General features: G+C 51.2%; 6 protein-coding genes across 6 annotated transcripts; 4 read left to right on the forward strand and 2 right to left on the reverse strand.

The window, feature by feature from the left end:
* Positions 1-627: 627 nt before the first annotated feature.
* Positions 628-2,461, reverse strand: J7T55_012419 (uncharacterized protein; the record flags this gene model as incomplete). Its single annotated transcript, XM_053137302.1, has 4 exons — positions 628-816; positions 888-1,904; positions 2,001-2,045; positions 2,105-2,461. The coding sequence occupies 4 exons, from the start codon at positions 2,459-2,461 to the stop codon at positions 628-630; spliced, it is 1,608 nt and encodes a 535-aa protein (XP_053000217.1).
* Positions 2,462-2,956: 495 nt separating this feature from the next.
* On the forward strand, positions 2,957-4,462 carry J7T55_012420 (monooxygenase; the record flags this gene model as incomplete). Its single annotated transcript, XM_053137303.1, has 5 exons — positions 2,957-2,971; positions 3,035-3,601; positions 3,669-3,994; positions 4,062-4,329; positions 4,385-4,462. The coding sequence occupies 5 exons, from the start codon at positions 2,957-2,959 to the stop codon at positions 4,460-4,462; spliced, it is 1,254 nt and encodes a 417-aa protein (XP_053000218.1).
* A 635-nt stretch (positions 4,463-5,097) lies between these two features.
* J7T55_012421 (alpha/beta-hydrolase) lies at positions 5,098-6,975 on the forward strand (the record flags this gene model as incomplete). Its single annotated transcript, XM_053137304.1, has 5 exons — positions 5,098-5,270; positions 5,362-5,634; positions 5,715-5,890; positions 5,958-6,316; positions 6,385-6,975. The coding sequence occupies 5 exons, from the start codon at positions 5,098-5,100 to the stop codon at positions 6,973-6,975; spliced, it is 1,572 nt and encodes a 523-aa protein (XP_053000219.1).
* A 750-nt stretch (positions 6,976-7,725) lies between these two features.
* J7T55_012422 (uncharacterized protein) lies at positions 7,726-9,891 on the forward strand (the record flags this gene model as incomplete). The annotated part of the gene is made up of 6 exons (XM_053137305.1): positions 7,726-8,018; positions 8,104-8,196; positions 8,293-8,500; positions 8,557-9,553; positions 9,625-9,689; positions 9,754-9,891. The coding sequence occupies 6 exons, from the start codon at positions 7,726-7,728 to the stop codon at positions 9,889-9,891; spliced, it is 1,794 nt and encodes a 597-aa protein (XP_053000220.1).
* Positions 9,892-10,625: 734 nt separating this feature from the next.
* On the forward strand, positions 10,626-12,767 carry J7T55_012423 (transcription factor spt8; the record flags this gene model as incomplete). Its single annotated transcript, XM_053137306.1, has 1 exon — positions 10,626-12,767. One exon carries the CDS (start codon positions 10,626-10,628, stop codon positions 12,765-12,767), a length of 2,142 nt encoding a protein of 713 aa, XP_053000221.1.
* A 10,335-nt stretch (positions 12,768-23,102) lies between these two features.
* On the reverse strand, positions 23,103-24,932 carry J7T55_012425 (choline dehydrogenase; the record flags this gene model as incomplete). Its single annotated transcript, XM_053137308.1, has 1 exon — positions 23,103-24,932. One exon carries the CDS (start codon positions 24,930-24,932, stop codon positions 23,103-23,105), a length of 1,830 nt encoding a protein of 609 aa, XP_053000222.1.
* Between the last annotated feature and the right edge of the window lie 553 nt (positions 24,933-25,485).

Below are 25,485 nucleotides of genomic sequence, written 5' to 3' on the forward strand. Positions count from 1 at the left end.
CTCTTGATGGAGGGGCGGCTCGGGTGCCTCAGACGGCCCGTTCGAAATTCCCGGACTCCCGTCTATGTCAGTGTGGGGATAGTGTGGGGATGTTACAGGGACCTGAGTCAGTTTACTGCACATTGGCTGGACGACTACGGACGTCATCAACATGGGCACCGCGTTGCGAAGGCAGGCCGATCTGTCAATCAGCTTTTGGATTTCGGGAAGGGAAATTCGGGAATCTCGTGTTGCATTCGGGACACGGATGAATCCGCTCCTTGGTACGTTGGTACGAACTTTCCAAAAATGTCTGGGGAATTTGCGGACATGAGAACAATACACTTCCTTCTCCGGATGGAAGCGCGGGAATCGAAGGAAATTTTCCAAAGAGAAAGACGTTGAAGAACGTGATCCATCAAGCACTAAGATGAACTACTTGCGAAGAGAGGAATTGACGTCTGATTTTACCCAAAAAGATTATTCGCATATTGTGGCCATAATATGCTCCTCGACATGGGCACTCCAACATAAAATGAGAAAATAATACAGTCTTGCGCCATGTGAAATGCCCATGCCAATGCCGCGGAACCAAGTATGAAAGTAACTCGCTATGATGCCGCAAACCTCCATAACTGCGGTTCTTGTTTAATGGTCTCTTATTTTCAGACGCACCCGGAAGTTTTCCTGCAGACACCACCACTGCGACCTGCGCTGATATGGACTGGCCTTGTCCACCGGCTCAAGTTCGAATTGGCGCACAAACTGGCCCACGAACTTGATCATCTCCATGGCAGCGAGGTGTCGGCCGATACAGACTCTGGATCCGTATCCGAACTGAGCAAGCAGGGGCGACATGTTAGTCGTGAACCTTTTAGTATATATATTGGAATTTCTGCACCACTTACAGTGACATTGTATTTCTCCATTTTCCGTTGGCGATCGCTTTTCGTGGCCACACCATCGCCGTGGACTTCAGCCGGCACCCAGCGCTGCGGCCGCCACTCATCGGCGTCATCGCCGAAAATCTCCTTGGAGCGGTTGTGGGCTATCGGGCTCATGCCCAAGGTGGCACTCGGAGGAATATAGTGTCCGGCGATGGTGATCCCCGCCTCAGGGGCTTCCCGTGGGAGCTGCCACAAGATGCTGGGACACAGACGAGTGGCTTCTTGCACACAGGCGTTGAGAAAGGGCAGCTTTTCCAGCTCGCGCACGCCCAACCCCGTGGAGTCCTCACTCGAGAGATCCACCTTGGCATACGCATCGTCTATCTCCCGCCTCAACCTTTCGAGGTCTTCGGGGCGCTCCATGAGCTGTGCCATGACCACGGCGATGCCCACAGCCGCGGTGTCGGCGCCGGCCCCGATGAGGTTGCCCACCTCTGCCAGGACGCTCGGCTCCGTGGCACTCTGTCCGTCAGGCTCCTTCATGGAAATGAAGTGGTCCAGCAGGTCCCGCGGGCGCTGTGAGCTCTTGGGCGGGCCCTCAGCAATGCGGCTCCGGACCTGTCCCTTGCTCCACTCCTGGAAGAGCTTGAACCCCTGCGCGGCCCCGAAGAAGTCACTGATGATTTGGACGAATGGCCACTGCAGCCATAACATCTGCCCGGGGAGGTATCCCGATGACGCCGCAACGTAGAAGATTTGGTGGACTGCGTGCAGAATCCCCTTTGTGTCCCCGCCCTCGATGAATCCAATGGGGCCTCCCATTCCTAATTTGCCGACGACGTCGAAGGCGAGGTAGTTTGCCCAAACTTGTAGGTCGATTTCTTGTCCGTCCTTTGCGAATTGGCGGAATTTTCGCCAGAGGTGGTCGAAGACTTCCTGGACCGAGGACTCCTGGGTCATTATCGCGGACTTGGAGTAGGCCCCGGCGACCCTCTTTCTTAGGAACGCATGTTCCTGGGTATTGGTGGTGTTGAAGAACTGACGTGCAAGACAATAGTTGTTAGCCCGATGACAAATCCTTGCAGGGAAGAAGAATAGATAGCGAGAGTGGTGATAGCTGTAGTGAAAACTTACACCAGTCCCGGCTCCCCTGAACGTCCATGTATCGTACCACGAAGTCTGCACATTCATGTCAGCGTCGTGTTGTCTCAAGAATCCAAATTGAACTCAGTAGTCACCTTCTTGGTTCCTGTAGTGTGGCTGTAGACCTGCTCAAGGGCCGCCTGATCGACGAAGCTGACTTCATTCGGTGAAATCCGCACGACGGGGCCGTACTTGCGATGGAGATCCAGAATGTCCTGGTGCCACTGACCCGAGGCGTACTTGGTAGTCCTCCAGAGCTCTGTCACCCCTGCGAGGAATGGGCCTGGGATTTTGCTCAGAGGGTGAAAGTATGCATTGTAGACGACATTGGTGACCAAGGCCAAGGTGATGAGTAGCACGGCCTCACGCCAGCCGACGTTCGATAGTATTTCGTAGTACCGTGGTGGCGTCGAGCTTATGGAGGATGTATTCCTCCCCAGTATTGCCTCCATATTTGCGTCGATTGGGTCAATTTCATTCAATAGATTATTGTTACAGACAGGCACTCGGCACTAAATTATTCAGATATTTGAAAGCTTCCAAGACATTAGTTTCTCTTTCATCTCTTGTTACCTTTATCTGTATAAGGTAAGGGCGCAGTTCACTGCCCCCTGCCCAGCATTACTGTAGTATGTGGAGAGCAAAGCGGTGTTCTCCATGTGGAGAGGTTGGCAAGTCTTCTTCCGGTATCCGGCAACCAGAGTTCGTGTGGAGAGGCTGGATGTGGGTTGATTCATCGCGTGGGGAGGCCCCTGTGCGCCAGGGTCTAAATGCACGTCATTGTTAACAATTATCCAACACTCCACATCACAGAGCTTACACTTGCACAAGGGCTTCATTATAGTACTTGGATACTTAGGAAGACTTACGCCGTGGAAAAACATGTATCTTTCTGGTCTTGAACGAATACCCACCAAGTTCAGTTCAGTAAGATTAGTTTATCAACCATGCCAATCAACGAGGTGAGTGACCAGGTATCTGTGTCCGTACATACCCCAGTCAAGAACTCTTTTTGACATCACCAGATTGTCATTGTAGGTGCCGGTCCAGCAGGCCTGACATTGGCGCTCTTACTCGCGAAACAGGGAATACATGTCGTGGTCTTGGAAGCAAATGACAGTCTTGATGATCAGCCTCGGGCAACCCACTACTCACCACCTGCCTTGCATGAGTTACAGCGCGCTGGGGTTCTCGAAGATGTGAGAAAGCATCCCAACGCATTCATCCCTAATGGTCTCACATGGCGAAGACTGGATGGATCACCTCTGGCCACCCTGAATATGCCGAGCATCCCAGCCGAGTACCAGCAAGTTTGTCTCCCTTTGAATCAGCTTACGCCTATCATCCTGCAACACCTGATGGAACAGCCAACCGCAGAGGTGCGGTGGAAGCACAGAGTGATGGGCGGTCGGTTGGGACAAGATCACAATAGCGCTTGGGTTACGGTGCAGTCTGCCTCAGGCGAGGAGAAGATAAAAGCAGATTACGTGGTTGGCTGCGACGGTGGAAACAGTGTCATACGCAAGTCTTTGTTTGAGAAACGATCTGACTTTGCCGGGCACACATGGGACGCGCAGATCATCGCGTCCACAGTGAGTATCGACAAAATGCTAATATTTCCTTCCCAATTCATCCGCTCATTTTTGACTCCTCTACAAGGTGTACTACGAAGACTACTATAAACACGCCCCAGACTGGACCGATAGCAATTTCCTCTGCGATGTGGAGAATTGGGCTATGGTGGCCAAGATCCAAGCTGATGGCCTGTTGAAAATCACTTACGGCGAAGTCCCAGGCCTGACAGATGATGAGTACCTTGAGCGTCTCTCGTCGAAATATCAAACCATTCTTCCGGGTCATCCAACTCCGGAAAAATTCAATCTTGTCCAAGTAAGCCCATACAAGGTCCACCAGCGCTGCGCACCTCGTCTTCGAATTGGTAGATTCTTGCTCGCGGCCGACGCCGCTCATCTTTGCAATCCGTTGTAAGTCGACAAGTCATTACGCCACACAGAAATTGAAAGAACATGTTGACACTAATTTGTACCGCAGTGGCGGCCTGGGTCTCACTGGAGGTCTGGTTGATGTCGGCAATCTGTTCGACTGCTTGAATGGTATCCATAAAGGACTCGCGGACGAAGCCATCCTCGATCGGTACGACGAGGTTCGGAGGCAAAAGTGGCGCGACATCATAAATCCTGTCTCGAGCGGCAATATTACGACAATCTGGACGGACCCTGCTCAGCTGCAGGATAGTTCGCTCATCCGTAACTTCAAAGAAGCAGAGGGCAACTCTGCCAAGCTTGTTGAATTACTCAAGGTAAATGACCCTATGAAGATGGACTGCCTAGTATATAGGGCTGAATCAACAACAGGGAGGGACCGCAATCATGCATGATTTCACCAAAGAATATCACAGTGCAGGAGGTATTGGTGTCGAGGGCATAACCTAGGCTAGGCACTTTAGACTAGATATGCGTGTCATCACGTAGACTCGGTATTGTTTTAACCCCAATATTACCAATTTTTCTGCATGCTTTCGCATTTCAAACCTGAGCCTGTAATTCAAAGTCCAAAGATTGAGAATCAAAAGCACCTTGCTATTCAAAGGTTACCTTAAAAGATCGTTTCGAAAGATAATCAAATAGGAAAATCTTGTAGGAATTCGTGATTCTCGGCAACTAGACAATTTCTGGGGCATTGATAGGCTTTTTCCTTGTTGCAGTAGGCAGAAAGACGAGGTGGTGGTGTCAAGTCAAATCAGAGACCTATGACATCGGACAAACACCTGCCTCAGTAGGGGGGCATAATCAGAGATGATTTCGCCAGTGCCAGCAAGTGGAGGGGGGGCTGGCAGCATAGAATTTGTTACCCGAATAGGATGTGGGGTGAGTAGGCGAGAAGTTGTGGACTTGGTTCATGCTTGTTCTACCTCTCCACACGTTCGCGGCCCAATGAAGGATCCACACACCCCTCTCGTGTGTACTGGTACAATACATCGTAAATACAGTCATTATAGCGAGCTTTCCCATACTCCTTCTACAATTGAGAACTGGTCGTAATTACATATGCCCGTTACCTTGTGAAGATGACGCAAAACACAACCCTCAAGCACCCGACCCTGGGTTCCATCCTTGGTGTTGACTCAGACCAGACTATCCAGTACAGGGGAATTCCATATGCAACGCTTGATCATCAGTTCGCGAATGCCGTACTTTTCGAGAATCAGGGCCAGCACCCCATTGACGCGACTCGCTATGGGTGAGACCTGAGCCCGGATAAACGCAGCGCTGTGTTGAATTCCACATTCTGCTGCTAACCACGCCTGCGAAATTGCTGACCTGTTTGACAGACCACAATCTGTCCAGCCGAGTGAGACTTGCGACATGGAGCATACGTTCATCCAGCATGCGCTACCGCATGAAGAACTAAAAGACTCACCGACGGAGTGTCTAAATCTCAACATCACCGTTCCTAAAGGACAGGGGTCAGGTCTTCCAGTAATCGTCTTCGGCCACGGCGGCGGGTATTATCTGGGCGCCGGCTCGTGGCCTCAATTTGATATGCAGCGTCTTGTCGCCTTGTCTGCACGCTGTGGGAAGCCGGTGATCGGAGTCACCATCAAGTAAGTCGGGTCGACTTCCAGAGTCCGCTCTGTCCATGGGAGTGCGCAGCAAGGTTCTGACATTTTGTGGACTACCAAAGCTACCGGCTAGGAGCTCCTGGTTTTCTTACGTCCGAAGAGCTTATCAGTCATGGTATCAAGCCCGATCGAGGCCTACAGGATCAGGTTGCCGCGTTCACCTGGATCCAACGCTACATTGGGGGATTTGGTGGAGACTCTTCCAGAGTGACGGCTTCAGGAGTGAGCGCGGGAAGCAGTAAGACAATTTGAGACATGAACTGAAGGAGTCACCCAGCATCGACTAATCAATGACTGTCGACTAGTCTCATTACTTCTCCATTTGACCAAGAACCAGCCCCTGTTCAGCCAGGCTGTTTGTATGGGAGGGACTCCAGCTCTCATGCCGCTCTTGCCTCTTGAGGTCGCCGAGAGCACTTACGCGACTGTACTGCAAAAGCTTGGCATTGACGATCTTCCACCTGCAGAGCGCATCAAGAAGCTGAAGGAAACGGACCGTGAAGGCTGGGTCTCAAAACTCGGCCCAGGACTTCCCCTCAGTCCCGTCGCGGACAAGAACGGAAGCAAGCCCCCGTTCTACCAAGCTGGAGTGCCCGACGACGCCGTTAGCCCGCCGGGCAACGATTGGTGCCCTCGGATCATGATGGGGGACTGCGAGTTGGATGTGAGTTTCAACTTGTGCAGTGGTGACTTCTCCCTGCGTGTTTCGCATGGCTACTGACGAATTCCTAGTCCTCAATCCTGGCCTACATGCTCGGCCCTGGTGTGGAGCACATCGGGACCAAATTCCGCGTCGTCCTCGACAAGTCCCTGGCCGATAACCCGGACGCCAAGGAAGCCGTGTTGAAAGCGTACGACACGCGGCCAGAAGATGACAGCCTCGGCTTCCTACGATTTGCGCACGACGTCGTCCAGCTAGCTGCCACGAGGCTGATAGCCAGCCGCTGGCCGGGTTCGGCGTACGTTTTCCACTTCAACGAACCGAACCCATGGGAAGGGCGTTTTCAAGGCGTGGCGTGCCACTTGCTAGATACTGCCTTTTTGTTTCAGAATTACGAAGAGTTCCTCAACGAGGAACAAGCCTCATCAGGGAGAACTTTTGGTCGCCACTTGATTGAGTTTGTTAACGGCGAGGAGCCTTACGCCCCTTTCAAGGCCGCATCTGGGAAGGTCCAGGTCTATGGGCCGGGAGAGCCCAGGTCACGCCAGGTCGACGCGGAGGATCTTGTCGCTGCTGGGCGGAGGAATTATGTGTTCTCGTTGGCTGAGGATTTGGGACTCGACAGGCAAACCCAAATTGTGCACATGACTCTGCATCCGTAGATGGTGACTCTTGGTCCCTGAAGTTCTCTGGTGCCGGGGAACTCAAAGCCTGAATATCATAAGAAAACCAAAGTCTTGAGCTATCCTTCCAAGTATAAGTGTATGAAACGACATTCTTTCTACTACGCGTTTTATCCATGTCGATGTGAACTGAAGTAGCCTTTCAGGACACATCGCCCCAATTCAGAGATCCCAAAATAATCAGCTCCTTCAGCCTTCCGATCTAAAACAATGAGAGACATGTATACAAAAAGAGAGGACCTGAGATGAGCGTGACAATGTGAACTGTACAAGAGAATGACGTGTGAAATGCAGACACATGCAGGGGAGTTTTGGTGCAAAACATTGCCTGTGGCGGCAGAACGATATTCCTGGTGGAGGCCAAATGCCGTCAATAGCATATGATCTCATCTCATATGGGACTTCTGAGTGTGGAGTCAACCGGCAAGGCTCCGCGGTGACAACATGTGGAGAGGTGGGGAATGCGGAGGAAGGGCGTACGGACAGGACATACGAGGAGCGAGGCTGTATTCCAGGCGTCCAGCGTTGAGAGAATCTGGGGTGCATCAGACGGGATTTTAAGCTTAAGTGTCGATGTGGAGAAGGGAGTTCCAGGCCTGTGGTTTGCCCACCAGAATATCGATATATAACACGGTCTTGCTTCGAGTACCCACTAAGCATCTTTAAGAAAACAATGTACCTATCTGTATCTATAGATACTTGAAGACGAAATCTTAAGACCGATCCAAAATGATTAATGACGCACCGAATGGCAGTTCTGCCTCCTCCTTCGCAGCCCAGTATCAAGACCCAGCCTATCAGAAGGCGCACGCGAAGGTGTTCTTCGAGTCAGGCACACCATCAATCCCACGTCTGCTTCCTCCTGGTGTGTCCGAGGCAAGTTTCAACCGGGCGATCGAGGAGTTCAAGAACGTCGTTGGCGCTGCCGAAGTCGTTACTGGCGATGGGCTCGTCGAGTATGTCGACCCATATGAGCTGAATGAAGATGGTCCCGAGAGAAAGCTCCCCAGTGCCGCTGTCCGGTGAGCTCAACCCTATACTATACCGTCGTTCTGTACGGACGAGTCTTCTAGGCCGTATTCCTTGCTGAGTTGTCTCATCTACCAGTCCTCAGTCAAATGAGGAGCTTAGGGGAGTTTTGAAAATAGCAAACAAGTACTCGATTCCGTTATGGACCTTTTCCAGAGGAAAGAACTTAAGGTTAGTAGACCAATGCCGCAGCCTGCATCCCCGTTTCCATTACATGAGGATTCAGACAGAGGCGGTGTGTCCATAGGAGTACTGATCTCTCTACAGCTACGGAGGGCCTGCACCAAGATTAAATGGTGCTGTTTCGTTAGACTTGCATCGCATGAACCGTGTAATTGAGGCGAACGAGGAGTTCTCGTACGCCGTTGTCGAGCCAGGCGTCTCTTTCCAGGAACTGTTCGACTACTGTCTTGAGAACAAGCTTCGAGTGTGGCCAAGTGTACCATCGCTGGGTTGGGGCAGCGTTGTGGGTAATGTAAGTGGCGAGATGTCGATCTCCTGCCGAGTAGAGTGCTGATGCTGGTCTCACAGACGGTCGACAGGGGCGTCGGCTACACGCCTACAGCAGTGCATCATCAGAATATTGCAGGCATGGAAGTCATGCTTGCGGATGGCGATATCATACGGACAGGCCAGTTCGCCCAGGATGGTAATCCTTCGGCTCATCTCTCCAAGTTTTCTTTCGGTCCCTCGGTTGAGGGCCTCTTTCTGCAGAGTAATCTCGGAGTTGTAACGAAGCTGGGAATATGGCTCTCGCCCTCTCCGGAGGCTTACATGGCATGCTCATTGGACGTGTTCGAGTTCGAAGATCTCGAAGCACTCGTAGATCTACTCAGCCCGCTGCGACGGAACGGGATCCTGCCTAACTCGGTCTGGGTAATCGACTTGGTGGAGAGACTCGCAAACTTTGGGAGACGCGCTGACCACTACGACGGAGAAGGACCAATCCCTCCCCACGTGCTAAAGCAGCTTCAACAGAAGTACGACCTTGGTTACTGGACAGCCCTGTGGCCCCTACAGGGTTCGAAGGATGTCGTCGAAGCCCATTTCAACACCGTGAAGCGGCTTGTGGAGAAGAAGTTGCCAAAAGCCCGGCTGCAAGGAACCTTGTACACCGGGGATGAAGGTGTGGACGGCGGGCTCTTGGCTGCCACGAAAGTGAAAGGGCCGCACGGGGGAATATTTGTCGGAGTGCCCAATCTGGACATTGTCAATATCATGGGCTTCATGTGCCCAAAAGATGGATCCGGTGTCGCGGCTCATATGGACTTTTCTCCGATCATGCCGTCGTCGGGCAAGGCGATCATGGAATGGGCCAATCTCACCCGTGAGATCTGCGAGTCGAAGGGCCTTGACCTCTGTCTCGACTTTTTCATGCATGAGCGCCATGTCGTTCTGGTCAATGTTCTGATCTACAACAAAGCCGACAAGCGTCAGGCCAAGGTTGTAGGAGAAGTCGTCGATAGGCTGTTCACCGTTGGAAGAGAGAGGAAGTATCCTGCATACCGCACGCATATCAACTTCATGGGTAAGGTCTCTTCTGAGTCTTGGGAGGTCTCTTAAAAGCTCTGTTCGACGGAATCTGACATGAGCATGCAGACAAGAACGCTGCCTTCTTCGACTTCAATGACCACGCTCAAAGAAGATTCATAGAGACGCTCAAGGTTAGCGAGATCACCGCGCAGGATTGTAGCAGACTTCTGGACTTGCTAACTTATCTGAAACCAGGATACGCTTGATCCGAAGGGTATTTTGTCTCCGGGCAAGATGGGCATTTGGCCGCGTGCTTTCTCGGTGTATCGAGATCATCATGATGATGTCGACGTCAATGGCCTCGCGCTACCTACACGCTGTACGAATGATTAAGATCTCAAGTACAGTTCTATCAGACAATGCTTGCTCTCATGAAGCGAGGGGAAGAGTTCTTGTAGTCGAGTGTGAATGTATCTGGTCCACATTGAACTCGACTGCTAGAAGAGAGAGATACCCATAGCTCTATGATGACGGATTGGTGATGACTCAGAAAACATTATAAGCCTGGATTTACCAGTGATGTAGTTTAGATTTTGCATCTTACTATTAATTATTTCCGACCGGCTCCACCCCAAACAACCAGTTGCTGTGGCACTCTACCTAAAAGAAGCCGTTGGTAAAGGAGAGCGAGGGCGAGCAAGAAGGCCATCAACCATCGTCAATGAGATGAAAAGATACAACTTCCCGTTTTCAGAATCACCGAGGAAGTACGAATAGGCTGAAAGGCATTAGATGATAAGTTTTACTCATTCGCTGCATCGGCCGAAATGTAAAGTCTCATCATGGGCCACTGGGGCGATAAGATAAGATTAGATCTTGCAGCTTCAGCACGGACCAGGCCGCAGACAACCTTGCTAGCTCTGACGACATGCGACCTCAAGACGCGGTCGATCTGCAGAAGCTCCGCGAATCTTCTGCCCGTCAAAATACATCCACTCTACCCTCCTTGGCCTCAAGGCCGATGCCACTAGTCTGTTCGCAATCAACTGCTTCTTTTTGGATAATTATAGTGTATTGAGTAGCAATTGAGACATACTTTTTGTTCCAACAGCCGGTCCTCGCCCGCCATGGACGACTACGACAATGATCATGACCACGATTCCAATGCGAGCTCCGACGACCAGGAGCACGACCAAGAACAACAAGATGATAACATGACCATGGAAGATGCGGATGACATGGAGGGAGACGAGGATGATGCATTCAACGAGGAAGACGATGATCAAGATGAGGGCGACAACGACGGAGACGGCGACCAGGACCAGGATCAAGACCAAGAGCAAGACCAAGACGCCGAACAAGATGGGGATCAGGATCAGGATCAGGACCAGGACCAGGACCAGGACCAAGATCAAGAACAAGAAGGCGATCAAGAGGAGGATACCACCACCCGAGTCGACAGACCCTCACATTCGAAATCCAACTCGATAGACTCCCCTCTCACCCCCAAACTGCGACCAAAGGTGCGACCAGAGGCCATCACAGCGAGGCTGTATGATATCGTGCCGACCATGGCCGCCCCTCAAGCCACGTCCATTAACGCCATTGCGATTACGCCCGACCTGCGATACTGGGTGACGGGTGGGTCGGACGGATATATCCGGAAGTACGACGGCCCAGGCACCATCAACGGCAAACAGCTGTTGACTGTTGCCCAGCGGCACCCCTTCGTCGACACCGTCACGAAAGCCGGAATACTCATGTCATATTGGGAGAATCTTGAGCCGGCTCCGCCCAATCCCAGGGGCGGTGCCAGCGATGCTGATCGCGTCCTGTCTCCTGTTTACAGTCTGGCCGTGCACCGCGACGCGTTGTGGCTGCTCGCTGGTCTGGAGAGTGGTGGGATTAATCTGCACAGTGTAAGGCACGATGAGGGTAAGACAATACACGTGCTACAAGAGCACAAGAACGCGGTGTCGGTGTTGCAGCTGGCACCGGACGAGAAGAGCGTACTGAGTGGGAGCTGGGACAAGAACATCCTCGATTGGGATCTGAATACTGGAAAGACGATTCGCGATTTCAGAGGCAGTGGAGGACAGATCTCGGCTATTGAGCCACGACCCTTGAGCGGCGCGCCGATCCCCCCAGAGGCAGCGGAGGAACCCTTTCAGAGCGACACTATGCGGACTAGCACTCGTACCAATGGCTTTTTCAGCAGCGGACCCGACTCAGGAATACCCAATGGAGGGAACATGACCAACGGCGATAGCATGGGAGATGGTGAAGGATCCGACCATGAGTCACTGTTTGGGAGTCCAGCTGGGTCACTCTTCGGTGATGGCAACAACAACTTGGGCGCGGACAACCCATTTGGCGGGGACAACGATAACGACGGATACTCTCACGCGATGCTGGAACCTCTAGACGATGCTCCCCACGGAGACGGTGATGTCACGATGGGAGGAGACACGATCATGGGCGACGCATCTCACGAGACGACAGACCAGATGCAAATAGATGGTGCGCCGAGCACGGCACAAGACGCAACACAAGGCCAGCCGGATCAACCAACCACTTCTGACACAGGAAGCAACCAACAGAAACCACAAGATGCGTCGCAAACTGATCCTCAACGGCCGTCAACGGCCCAGACCGATGCTGACTCAAAGCAACCGTCGATACACTCACCAACCCTGGTATTTAACAATCCTGCGCCAGCCCAATTTGACCCCACACAGACCTCCGACTCGACCTTCCTCTCAGCTGCCATGGATGGTACAATTAGAATCTGGGACCGCCGAATTCCCGCGCCCCTCGCCCGGATAGGCACTCGCCCAGGCGTTCCACCCTGGTGCATGGGCGCCTGCTGGTCCCCCGACGGTAACACGATCTATGCTGGACGGCGTAACGGCACAGTTGAGGAGTTCAACATCCACCGCGCCACGTCCAATTGGCAGCCCGAACGGACACTCAAGTTCCCCGCCGGCAGTGGTGCGGTCTCCGCGGTGCGGACGATGGTCAATGGACGGCACCTTGTCTGTGCCAGTCATGATATCCTGAGGCTGTATGACCTACGAGACAACCGGGCGTTCAAGCACGGCGCGGTGCCGTTCTTGATCATCCCGGGACCCCCTAGGGCGGGTGTCATCTCGCAGATGTATGTCGATCCTACGTCGCAGTTCATGCTTACTGCCGCTGGAACAAGGGGCTGGGAGGGGAGCAGCACCGAGGTATTGATTGGGTATGAGATCGGGTGTGTCAACGATTAATCATCTATTTTTGGATAACATTTTGTATCATCGCTTCTGTGACGTGGGGGTGGGCTTCGGATTGAAGGAATTTTGCTCATGTGGCGTTTACCTCGTCACAGAAACGTTAGTGTATGATTTTATCGATGCTGCAAAAGGCGTTGGAGGGACAAGAAAGAAAGGGCGGTCGTGTCTTGAGGCCTCAAGGTGACAATTACTGGTCACGAGGATGGAGTTGGCAAAGGCGCTTCGTAACCGAAGCTTCCGTATCAATACCCCCGGGTTTATTATTGTTTAGGAATGACATGTTTCTGTTGAGACGTGACTCAACTCAATCTATGTTGCGAAGTGTGGCTAGCCATCACCTTGACAGCCTCGTCCTTACTGCGTGGCAGGAGTTGCTCATCATCTTAGGCTTGTTGCCGAGGTAACACTCCGGGGAACAGTCATCCAAGTTGAGCTGGGTACATGAGGGTACCTAACCTTTCGTACCTGTTATTCATCACTGCAAATTGTCAGTCAATCTCGTTTCACTCGCATTCACCACTCACGGAATATCAGGTCTTCATTTCTATCGAACTATCATCTTCTACTCATGTCTCACATCACTGGCCCAGTCATTACCTCCACTTCTTTAGTCACCGTACTCTCTGCCGCTGGACTTCCCATGCGACATCGACTCAGCTGGGCAGTGTGCACTGAGTGAATCGATGCGATGAACTCGTGGGCCGAGCCCCGGCACGACGATGACGAGCACATGGAATGCTATCAAGGCACTCTTCCCAGTCAGGGATACGATGTCGTTATGTATTGAAAGTTCAGATTCAAGGCGGAATATCCGTTGGGCATTTGAATGACGCGGTTGCATGGTGTCGTTGTGTCCCGCTCACTGGACAACTTGGCATGAAACTGCATCATTTGGTCACTCCAGAATTCTGAATTTGACTTCTGTTTCCAAAGGAGACCGGATTATGTTTGGTGTAATCTGAGCATACACTTCTCAACATAATTTTAATTGGTTTATAACGTACTTGAGCGGACTTGTAAGTCAAAATGAGCTCCAGTCATCTCTGGAAAGGTCTTGAAGCTGACTTGAGAGCTGAATTATGTGGCTCCTGTCTGAAAGAGGTGCTTCTCGGGTGCCTTCTGTCCTGCTTTGTACATGCACTGAGATTCCCATTACAAGGAGAGAGGGACGGCTCGAGGGCCAGCCCTTCTCATTGACAAAACGTTGGTCGTGAATAGAATTGTGACTCGGGCGCGGTCTGGTCGACATATAAAACCCAAATTCATTGTGATATTGCGAATCAGCCATTCCTCTCATACAAATCAACTGGTTGACAGCGAATTTACATATTTACGGAGGCTTGGGCTGTTCACATGTAGTTTATTATTAGAATTTCCTGGTACTCAGTGACTCACTAGCTCGCCTCAGATGCCAAAGATCACAGACCAAGACGTTGTGCTGGATGACCTTCTTCTCGTCTTGACACAAGAAGACCCGAGCATTTCGCACTAATATTGTGCCACCCACAGAGACCGACCATCGAGACCGTATTTGACAAGCTCCGACACGCGATACAGTGACATGGATGAAGAGAGTGTGGCTACTAGATTTTCACAGCCATTTCCGACCGAGAGTTGTGTACAACAGATTGACTTCGATCCAATATACGACACAAAACATTATGTAAGTCAACATGTTCCGGCCCTCATCTCAACAAATCTTGGATCAAATGGCAAATAAGGATCTCCTATATAATCATCCTGCCTTGTTGAAGCATTTATTGAAATCGCGACCGAGGCAAAACATGAACAATGTATCAGATGATCATCATCGTCTCACTCCAAGGTTTCGAGCTGAAGCAGCTTTTCTGCTTGTCCCTGCTTGCCCCCCGCTATCTTTTCATACACCCTTCCTCGATAATAATTTGTGCTCTTACCTACGGCTAGATATTTATTCTGGCCTTTCATGTACCTGGAGGCCCATCACTGAACCATAATTTGGATGCAGCCTCAGCTTCACGTTCACGTGTCCAAGAGTCGACGTGGCAATCGCACCTTTCTATTAGCTGGTGCCTGAGTAAAACAAGGGTAATCAATGTCAACCCGCCGTGTAAGTTGTTCCTCCGCAGAGCTTTTTCACCAAATAAACTATGGAAATGCCTTAGTATATTATACTTTTTCGACTTTTATCCGCATATAATATAATAATAAAGAAGATTACGGACAATATAATTACTGGGCGTTAAGGCCCACCTTTCTACGTCTAATAGTAATTATTCCTCTCCAAGCCTGATTAGCTGTAATAAAAATATCAAGGAAACCAATTTAGGACTATACACTTCCTTTATCAAAAATCCTATTTGAAGTGCACACGAGCAGAAATGTTACTCTTGTTAATCTCGTTATTCGAAATTCGGCTCAGGAGATGGAGTAGTACACTGTCACGCTTAAGAGTCATATTTGGATTCTATTAAAACTGTCACAGTGTACTACATAAAAAACAGCTTTGAAGACTTTTCCTGTTGTTAAAGCACCGCTCTCACAGGTTTAGACGGTCCCACGGGTCCCAGGCCCTCGGGTATGGTTGATAGCTTGCGACACAGAACTTAACAATCTCTCTACTCTCGTGTTCCGAGGCCATTGAGAAAGCAGTACCCATGTCCTGAATGGCAACACGGAGATCGGCCCCTGCCTCAATCAAAACAACAGCAGTCTCGATCTGTCCATACTGCAGAGCTGTCAAGAGGGCTGTACCAATGTCACCAACGTTGGCATCAACATCTGCTCCATAATCAACAAGGAACTGCACATTTTCTGATCTACCCCATCTTGCGGCCTCCGACAGTGCACTCCCGATGCCCGCCACATGAGCGTTAACGTCGGCCTTCATGTCGACCAACACTTGGAGAGTCTGGGGTTTGCTATGTCTCGAAGCACATATGAGCGCAGTACCGCAGTGGTTATGTTGCGCATTTATGTCTGCTCCCGCCGTGGTCAAAAGTTGAGCAATATAGCCAAGGCCCTGAGCTGCAGCTTGCTGCAAGGCGGTGCCTTTCCTTCGAAAGAGCGGGCTAGATGGGATTTCAAGAGATCTGGTTTGAACTTGCTGGTTCACATTGGCTCCATGTTCAAGCAGTAAACGAACAGTATCCTCCACACGATGCATCCATTGGAGTTGGCTGTCTGCATGGGATCGTAATGCTGCCTGAAGCTCAGTGCCAAATGAAAATCCAGGCCTATTAACCTCGGCATCATTGTTCAAGAGTCCCTTGATCATCTTGTGGTTATTCATGTACGCAGCGTATTGCAAAGCTGTCGCGTACGAGAAACGGGGACCGCTCCACCATAAATCAAGTTCAACGATACCTGGAGCATTGATGTCGACGCCCAATTCCACGAGTCTTGAGATTATTTCCAAGCTGCCCCCTTGCACAGCAGCCAGGACTATGTTGGGGCCATCTCCTCTGGTGGCCGTAATTGAGGCCCCTCGTCCGAGGAGAAATTCGAATATGTCTGAGTGTCCTGCCCTTGCTGCCTCGAATAATGCGCGTGAGTAGGTGTCGGCGTTCAGGTCGGTGCTCTTTTGAACTATAAACTCCACAATCTGGAAACACCCACTGCGTACCGCGGCCTGCAATGCGTAGTCGGCATCAGCTCCATTCTGAAGAAGGAATCGAACTATTTCTAAATCATAGTTGTGTGCGGCGTGTCGGAGTTCAGCATTGGCATCGATTCCATGATCAAGAAGGAGGCGCCGAATCTTCTCCTGCCCTCTCAATACCGCGCATCCAAAAGCGGTTCGGCCATTGTAGTCCCGGACTTTTGCATCCGCTCCGCTATGTAATAGCATCTCAATAACTTTGTAGCTCCCTTGCATCGAAGCCATATGAAGAGGTCAACCCCATCTGGAGACATGTTGGTTCACATCACCGCCTGCTTTGATAAAATAATGCGTGGCATCCACAAGGCCCAAGCGGCATGCATAGAACAGAGGTGTTTGGACGGATGATGCATGGGCGGTGACTGTGCAAGGGCTCCACATGAACTCCCCTTCGACTGGTTCGTAGATTTCCATCCATGTATGGAAGTTTTCAGAGCCCGACCCACGGTCAAGGAGCTTGTATACGCCGGATGACAACCGTCGTGATAGCTTGTCACGAGTTTCAAGCTGCTCAATATGGAAGAACCATGATCCTGCGGCGTAGCGGAGAAGAGAATTGCGGTTCACAAGGTCCTCCATTTCTTCAGTCTGCAGCCGCAAATGGTCAGCTTGGAGTAGCATTGAGACGCAACAATCCCCAATATAATTATGGGATGGTATCAGTATTCCGGTAAATAGGTTCGACCTGCCGGATACGAGATACTCCGCGACAGAAAAGTGTGCGAAGCGGACAACTTCACCCTCACGCGACCCGCAGCCGCCATAGAGTGGGCTGAGCTTCTCATTCGACACTTTTATAAAGCTCCGGCAGATACGCAAGACTACAGTATGCTGGGTCAAGCGGTCCCTGGAGGTGAGCATAGTGTCACCAGGCCTGAATACTGCTGCCTCGGCGACTTCCTGAAGAGTTAGAGGTCGTTTCGAGAACAGGAGCCATGTCAAAATAGCTCTCGCCTTCTCGGCACTATTTCTCCACATGTTTTGTAGGACTCTCTCGTACGTTTCGTCTAATGTTTTGGGTAGGTCGTTGAGCGCCTCTTCGATTTCGGTGACTGTATCGCATTCTTGTATGGTCTCAATCTGGCAAGCAGCCCAGCGAAACCTTGTGAACGCCAATCTCAGTAAGCATACGTACACGAAGTTGAAGACTTTGGCAGCACTAGCGTCCGAGAGGAGACAAAATCATGAAATGTAATAGTACGAGATTAACTCACCCTCCATGGGCTTTTGAACCGACCTTATCCTGAATGGCTGTCTTCACTTCTTGAGACAGATCTGTTAATTCCTGTAGACATGAATCAACGTACTTGCTGATATCTTGATCCACTTTCCAGTTTTGTATCGATATGCCTCCTCCTGAATGAGGCCCAAGGTTTCTGCGTATGTCCCACTCATCACGGCTAGTCGCTAGGAGATGCAGGTTTCGAAGTCCAAGCGAGGCGAATGTTGCAACTTGTTTGAGAACTCTTATCCTTTCTTTTCCGTCTTCCAGTATTTCATCCAAGGCGTCTAGCATAATGTAGACCTCTCTACCAAGGGTCTGGATGGTATCGATGAGAGCATCCTTTAGATCCTTCGTGCTAGGACTATGTCCAATCTCTTGATGCTTGTCGTAAAGTCGCTGGACCGCAGAAGGAACTCGCGGCTCATTCGCAGAGAGCTGTCTTAGAAGCGACCGCAACACGACGTCGAGGTTTTGTTCAGGAGTACTTTGGAAACTAAAGTAGAAGTATGCATACTTGCACTTATCTGACGCCCGACAGAGGTCCTGGATACACTCTATGATGGAGGAGCTGCAAAAATGGCAATCCAAATTAGCAAAGCGATTGTCAGAATCAGTCAAGAGATTCGGAAAGAGCTTGATTACCAGAGAACCGTTTTGCCACCTCCAGCTTCAAACGATCAAGGGGTCAGTCGTCTCTCTTTCAGCGATAGTTCGTGTCATTATCACTCACGGATGCCGTAAAGCCAGATTAATCCGGCAGACTCAACCCACTGAGTGAATTCGTCAGATTGGATGAACCAGTCTCGCGCTCTTTTCTCTCCGTGGCAGCATTATGGCTCCTAGAAGGATCGACTTTGCTTAACCAATCAAGCAGGTTCTTTCGCTCGTCGTCTTGTGTACATTCGTCTTTTCAGTGCTGACCTTGAGTCGAAAATCCCATGAGCAGGGTTTTACTTACCTTGTAGGCTCTTTTTAATGTCTGCCAGCTGGTGTCTCTGGCATTCGATAGAATATTGGACACTAGTATTCAGTCTTTCTATTATTGTAAAGATCTCTGAAACGTTGCGTGAAGAATCGCGTTGTTGTTTGTGAATTTCATCCACCTCCGCACTCGTTTTGGCGAGAAGATCACTGATATGAAGCACTTGAGTGTAAGTGAATTTTTTTCTTCACGTGCCAACAATATAAATCTGCTGCTGGACTCATCTCTCATTCGTAATTGTGCATGATGGAACTTACCACCCTTCCAAGGATACACTGAAATGGAACGTCTGAGTATAGTCTTTGATGCGCCGTTGCACTTGGGCATGCTCCTCCTTTTGAAAAGGCCATGCCAGTCTTCTATACCACTTCTTTTTGTCGTAGAGTTCCCTGAAATCGGCCAGCCTCAACTTAATATATCCCAAGTCACCCTTACAGACCTCTGTGGAGGCCACCAGAGCTGAGGTCCTTGTGAAAGGTATCTGTCGAGCGTTCTGGGAGTCCAGAAACTCCCGAAGGCTTTCTAGACAGGTTTTGAGTGCAGTAAGCTCGTTATGAACTTGCTTAGATTCTTCCGGGGCATTTTTTACGTCGCGAATATAGTTATACGTTATGGTGGTAAGCTCCAAGGCCAGGCTGGTCAAGCCGGCAATTCCAGATGCAAGATCCATTTTAGAAGGCTTGAAGAACTTCAAGCCGAGGCTGAAATGATCAGATGGATAGAGTGAAGGTAATTATGAGGATCATACACTTGAGGCTTATGTAGATCGAGTCTGAAGGCATCCTGAAGGTGTCTCGCGACGCAGTGACACTGCGGGGTCGAAGTCTAGCTTGCTATAATTTGGACAGCAGTGCCGCAAAAGACTCCGACCTTACATAAGCTACATACATGCAGCCTGATATGATACTTGCAAAAGAAGGATCGTAAGCAGCAGGTTGCGAACATAGCTGTTTCCCCCGCCCAATCGTGTTGTGCGCTGCGGTGGGAGTGGCACGGATGCGGTGCGGCCATCCGGTTGGCCATCTCGACTGATTGCACGTGCATGCACGTTGTCCGCCACATTATCTATGGCGTCGCAACAAACGTGATGTTCTGTAGCGAGTATTTGAAGCAAATACGTTCGAAGCTTCCTAGCCAACGGTATGGCTGGCGAGAAGATCAAAAAATCGCTGGCGGGGCGGGCGAGCGCTGAAAGGGATTACAGTAGTGCGGAACAGTAGACGATCAGTGCCGGACAAGGCATTTAGGGCAGCCTGTTTGGCTGCCCTACGATAAATACAAGACCACGGCACTTCGAACCAATTTAAATTGACTGGATTGTCATGAATACTTAGCCTTGTCTGCCCACGAAGCTGCGCCTTCTGAAGTTGATCGGCTGCATGTGCATTGTGGCTGTTCACAAGACCACGCGTGAGCCGGCAAAACAGACCTTCTACATGTGCCACATGTCAAACAGACTTCCCACGCGTCTGGCCCTGATATAAGAAGATATTTGAAAATGAAAGCGGAAGCTTTGAACACTTGTTGAAATTGGTCATGTAATCGATCATAGCCTGAGGTTCTGCTGTGACCCTCCCTTGGCCCTGAAAGTATAGTGTTTCAATAGCTCGTGCCTACATCGCCGCAAAGCCTTTGATGAACTTGACGACCTCAGCAGCCAGTGCTTCTGGCTGACTGACGAAAGGCATGTGGCCCGTCTTGAGCTCGGCTACATCCCAATGGACCCCTGTTCTCTCGCGCCACAGATCTTGAACCGCCACCGGGTTGCAGCAGTCGTCCAAGGTACGAACATATGCTCTTCTTCCATCAAACCCTGTATCTGCCCAGGCTGGTGCTGTGGATTTCGTTCCAAATGCCGAGTATGCATGGGGAACCATGGCGTTACTCAGCTCGGCAGCACGTACTGGATCGCAGTCGTTGTACAAGACTTCCACAGCAGGCTCGATAAGGGCCAGGCCTTTGTTTGGCTGTAATTTTGAACTCAGTCAAGAAATCTTTGATAAGGTTTGGGGGGATTCTTACCTTGTCCAGCTTCATAAAAGGCGGATAGATACCCCCAGATGCCTCACCCAGTGATTCGTCATCCAAGACGATATTGCCGGCTACGTAAATCAGCCCAATCACGCCGCCTACTTGACCATTACTTTCACGGGCTGTTTTGTCAAGGCCCTTTGCGGCACCGCTGGCGACAATTGCCCCGTAGGAGTGCGCAAGAATGACGATGTCCTTCTGCTGCTCATTAATGAGAGGCAGGAGGACACCATCGCGGAGGGAGTCGATATCCTTCGCACAAGTCGCCGTGGATGGATCCAGAGGGTTAGAGCTTGCATAGGGGCCCGGGTGCGTTGCGAATCCGACTTTCTCAAAAGCTGGCAGCAGAGGTTCGAAGCTTTCCGGAGTCCCGAATGCGCCGGGAACAAGGACAATAAGCGGCGAGTTTCCTGAAGGCATTCTAGTAGTGAATGGGGTGGTTCTTTCCAAAACTGCTTGATTTAGAACGCTTTGGCGTACAAATCTGTTCCAGCTATTCGATCTCAGAACGTTTGTTGTTATCGAAAAGACTTTAGAGAGGCCAACTCTAGCGACAGAGAGTTGGGCTTGGTAACTGCCTGAGTCTTGGACGGTCCTTTTCAGTTCCAAGTTTACTATGGGAACAGACGATGCTTCTCTCAACTATTATATATTGACCACATGCGCAGGAAGAATCCGCAAGTGGCGGGAAATCTACGCAAGTGCGATGTGAAAGGAACATCGCGTGTCGTTGGTTGGGAATCATAGCCAATCATCCTCTTCGGCTTATGAACTGTTGGTGATAAGATCCACTGCTTCGTACAGCCAACAGCACCAACATCTGATATTTATCGGATGTTGAATGCGACTCCACAAAACACGTATCCAGTGTTACCAGTAAGGAAGGATTCAGATGGTGGAAGAAAAATCCAGCAACAACAACTGCATCAATATCTTTCAGCCGATCTCATAGGCAACCCAAGCCCCAGCAGACCAAGAGAAGCACCGTCAGCACCAGTAGACGGTCTTGCTGTGGGCACTGCGTGTTAGCTCGGACGGTGTACACCAGTGTGGCCAAAATTCGACATTCCTGACCTGGTCTAGCATTACCATACCACGTGCCAGCGGACTGTGTGTATTGGTGAAGGCTCACATAATTATTGATAATTGCTCATTCTGATTATCTAGTGTCTTGTAGACGCCTTCCACGTGAAACCCGCCTCCCCTCCCCCCCCCCCACTCCCCAAAAAATAGAAGAAAAAAAATACCAAAAATTCGTTCGTTCTGCCGTCAGTCCATCCCAAATGTGGCAAGTCAATGGTTTCAATGCCTCACTATTCCCTCAAGAATTAATGACTGTCGCGTCCGCTGCCACCCTGCTGGCTCGATCCATCTGGGTAGTCTCCGCTCCGTCCACCGCCCGGTTGATTGGAACCGTACCGACTGGGTTGACCAGGGAAGTTCCCACTCCAAGTTGGGCATGGTTCATTGGGAAGCAGCTGATTCCATCCCGGCATGGGTCCGCCTTTGCCGGCTCATTGGTCGTAGTGGCTTGAATGCCGTGACACCAGGATCTAGCAAAGGTTTTGCCTGTCCTTTTATCGAAAATTGAAGAGCTGTTGATTGGGAGGTAAGGGTAGATTGCTGTATCTGCTCCTGCAACAGCGAGTTTCTGGTAATCTATCTGGTCGGCCATGATGGTTCGCAATGTTTGCTAGAAGATTTTCGAGTTCGTATCTGGTATCTCGGTTCTGTGGATTTCGTTTTTTGTTCTTGGATGTAGTTTTGTTAAAATCTCTGCTGCGAGCAGGACTTATGTATCTGGCAGGCTTGCTTGAGTCACTGGCTCTGTCACTCCCTGGAATGAGTGAGCGTAGTGAGTAATTGGCAGAGGTGATGGAGCCAACTGAAACTTCAAAGCCTGTGAATTGCATGTCCTTGGCTGTCCTCGACTGCGATTTAGCAAGCTATCAAAGCCCTCAAGACCTGATGCTGGCCAGTTTTGAAACCTAAGCCAGGACCTGAATTCAATGACCCTGCCCATGCTTGGCAGGGAGATAATTGTGACTTCTACCTCCTGGCTCCCAATGCATCACCTTGTGTTCATGTGACGAGGGATGGCGCACAAGGTACACCAGGCCTGCGAATTGGGTGCAGCAAAGACAAGTGCTATTAGTCAGGGTGGACTTGTGCATGGCCTTGTCTAAAAGGCTTCCTTGGTCAAAATGCCTATGGACACGCAGGCCTAAAGATCTAAATATTTGCAGGATCATATTCATAACACTCTGGGTTGGTGGGTTCGCCATATGGCGACTTGTGGACATCTTGGTAGATCCCGAGACCAAGAAGATCAAATTGGAATTACAGGTCACAATTTTCCATAGATTAAGCTATAAATAGAATTGGTCTGTTCCTGATGCAGTTAACAGGTTTAGAGAGAATTAGTCAGAACCAGACTCAAAAAGATGAGCCTCAACGCCCGGTAATGATATCGTCTGCAATCTTTTCTGCCAGTGCATAAACAGCAGACTGAGGATGTCCAGGCAACGCAAAGGGAAAGGCGCTCGCATCGGCAACCCTCAGCCCCTGGACGCCAAACACGCGCCCGTGGCTGTCGACAACAGCCTTGCCCGCCCCGACGTCCTCTTCCCTGCCCATGGCCACCGTCGACACTGGGTGCCAAATCTGCCCGGCGTTGTCCCTGACGTACTCAGCTATCTCCTCGTCAGTCTGGACGGCGTCGCCGGGGGCCGCCTCGGGGCTGATCTTGAAGCCGGCCGTGTTGGCGAAGGGCGAGGCCCATGCAGCGCGCAGGCGCTTGACGGCAGTAACGGCGACTTCCATGTCCGCGGGGTCTGAGAGCCAGTTCAGGTTGATCAAGGGCGGGTCGTTGACAGAGGTCGAGGAGATGGTGACGTTCCCGCGCGAGAAGACGTGGGATGAGTAGGCAGCGAGACTCCCAAGCGTCTGGCCCGGGCCGCTCGACCACGAACCCGCGACGAAAGAGAGCTGGGGCCAGTCGGACGGCATGGAGGCGAGCTTCTGGCGGGTGTCCTCGCTGAGGGTGGCAAGAGTCGAGTTAGGGAGCCTTTCGTGAGCCAGAAAGCCGGCCGCTGAGCTGTAGGGGCCGGAGCCGGACTTGACGTACTCGTCGATGAAGCCGGGATTGAGAGCCGGGTCGTTTGTTAGCGACTGGGCCGAGGGCGTATTCACGGGGTATGAGACGGAAATAAGGATCGGGTCCTGGAGGTTCTGTCCCACGCCTGGGATATCGGCGACAACTGGGATGGAAAGGGCTTCCAGCTGATCGCGAGCACCGATTCCAGACACCTGGAGCAGCTGTGGAGAATGGAATGTGCCGGCGGTAAGGATGACCTCGTTGGTGGCCGACAGGGTATACTCAACGCCCTGCGTGTTGATGCTCACGCCAACTGCCTGCGTGCCGTTGAATAGTATCCTGGTCGCTAGTGAATGAGTATATACAGTAATGCCGGTGTCCTTGATCGCTTGCTGGAGGAAGCTGCTCTCGCTGGTTGATCGCTGCGCCTTTTCTGGCTCGATTGTCGATGGCACCCAGGCACCGTGGCCCGCGAGCTCGCCACTGCTGAAGCCCTTGGGGCTGATGGTCAACCCGAGACCCAGGAGGACCTCAGCGAGCCAAGTGAGAGTTGGATCGACCCAGTTGTTCCATGATACCTGCAGCGGGCCGCCCTCCTCATCATAGTCGTTGAGGTCGAACAACACGGTGGCGTTGGTGTTGTTGCGCTTCCCTTCGTCTGGGGCCGTGAGGTCGACCGAGCGTTTGAAATACTGCAGCATGCTCTCCCACCGAAACGAGTCGTCATCAACAGTGTCGGCCCAGAGATCGTAAGAGCCCTTGGTGGGACGAATGTATGACAGCGTGTTGATGGCAGAAGACCCGCCGAGCGTCTTGGCCTGGGCGTAGTGGACTTTGCGACCGCCGGCCCCGGGGATCGGCTCGGAGACGAGAGACCAGTCCATCAGGGGCTGTGGCGTGAAGTCTGGCGAAGGGTCGATGAAGGCAATGCCCGTGAGGGAGAGGAGGGGCACGACGCTGTTGTTGCCGTTCTCGACCTCGTAGAACCCGCCCGCCTCAACGACAGCTACCGATGCCGAGGTTGCTGCAAGGCGCGACGCGACCGTGAGTCCCGCGGTGCCTCCACCGATGACAATGTAGTCGTAGCTTGCATTGCGGCCAGGATAGCCGAAAGCAGAGGAAAACAGGCGGTCCTGGGCGGCGGCAAGACCTGCCAGGGACAGGAGGATGGCTTGCGACAGCATCTTGAGATTGGATCCGTCAATTGGGCCTTTGTTCTCGGTGAGTCACACGCGTCTCGTTCTGCGAGAGGAGCGTGAGTTGCCTGGAGAAAGCCATGCTGACGGTGGAGGGCATCACAACACGACACGCGGGGCCGCAGATGAAGACAAATGCAGACATGGGTTGATATTGACGGGCACAATTGCTCTGCGAGCTACTGCTGCACCCCTGACAGGTGGGAACCCCAAGACCGAATGAAAGACTCTCTAAGGTCGGCTCGGATTCCCTAGTTGCATCGAACCGATTCTCAATTTCGATAGCTCTCCGCCACGCCAAGTTGGGCCGTCAGCACGGGGTGGGGACTCAATTCGGATTGAAGCAAGTCCTAGGACAATAAACGAGTCCACATGTATCCATTGAGTAAAAGAAGGGTAATCGATGTCAACCCGCCATGCGAGTTATCACTCTGTAGATCATTTTTACCGAATAAACTATAGCAATACCTCGGTCTAAACTGTTTCAACTTATATAAATAGTTTAAAAATAAAGATAAAAGAGTGGAAAGATATTAATAAA

The sequence above is a fragment of the Diaporthe amygdali genome (assembly GCF_026229845.1).
Source record: "Diaporthe amygdali strain CAA958 chromosome Unknown NODE_2_length_3802984_cov_64_841326, whole genome shotgun sequence".
NCBI classification, from domain to species: Eukaryota; Fungi; Ascomycota; class Sordariomycetes; order Diaporthales; family Diaporthaceae; genus Diaporthe; species Diaporthe amygdali.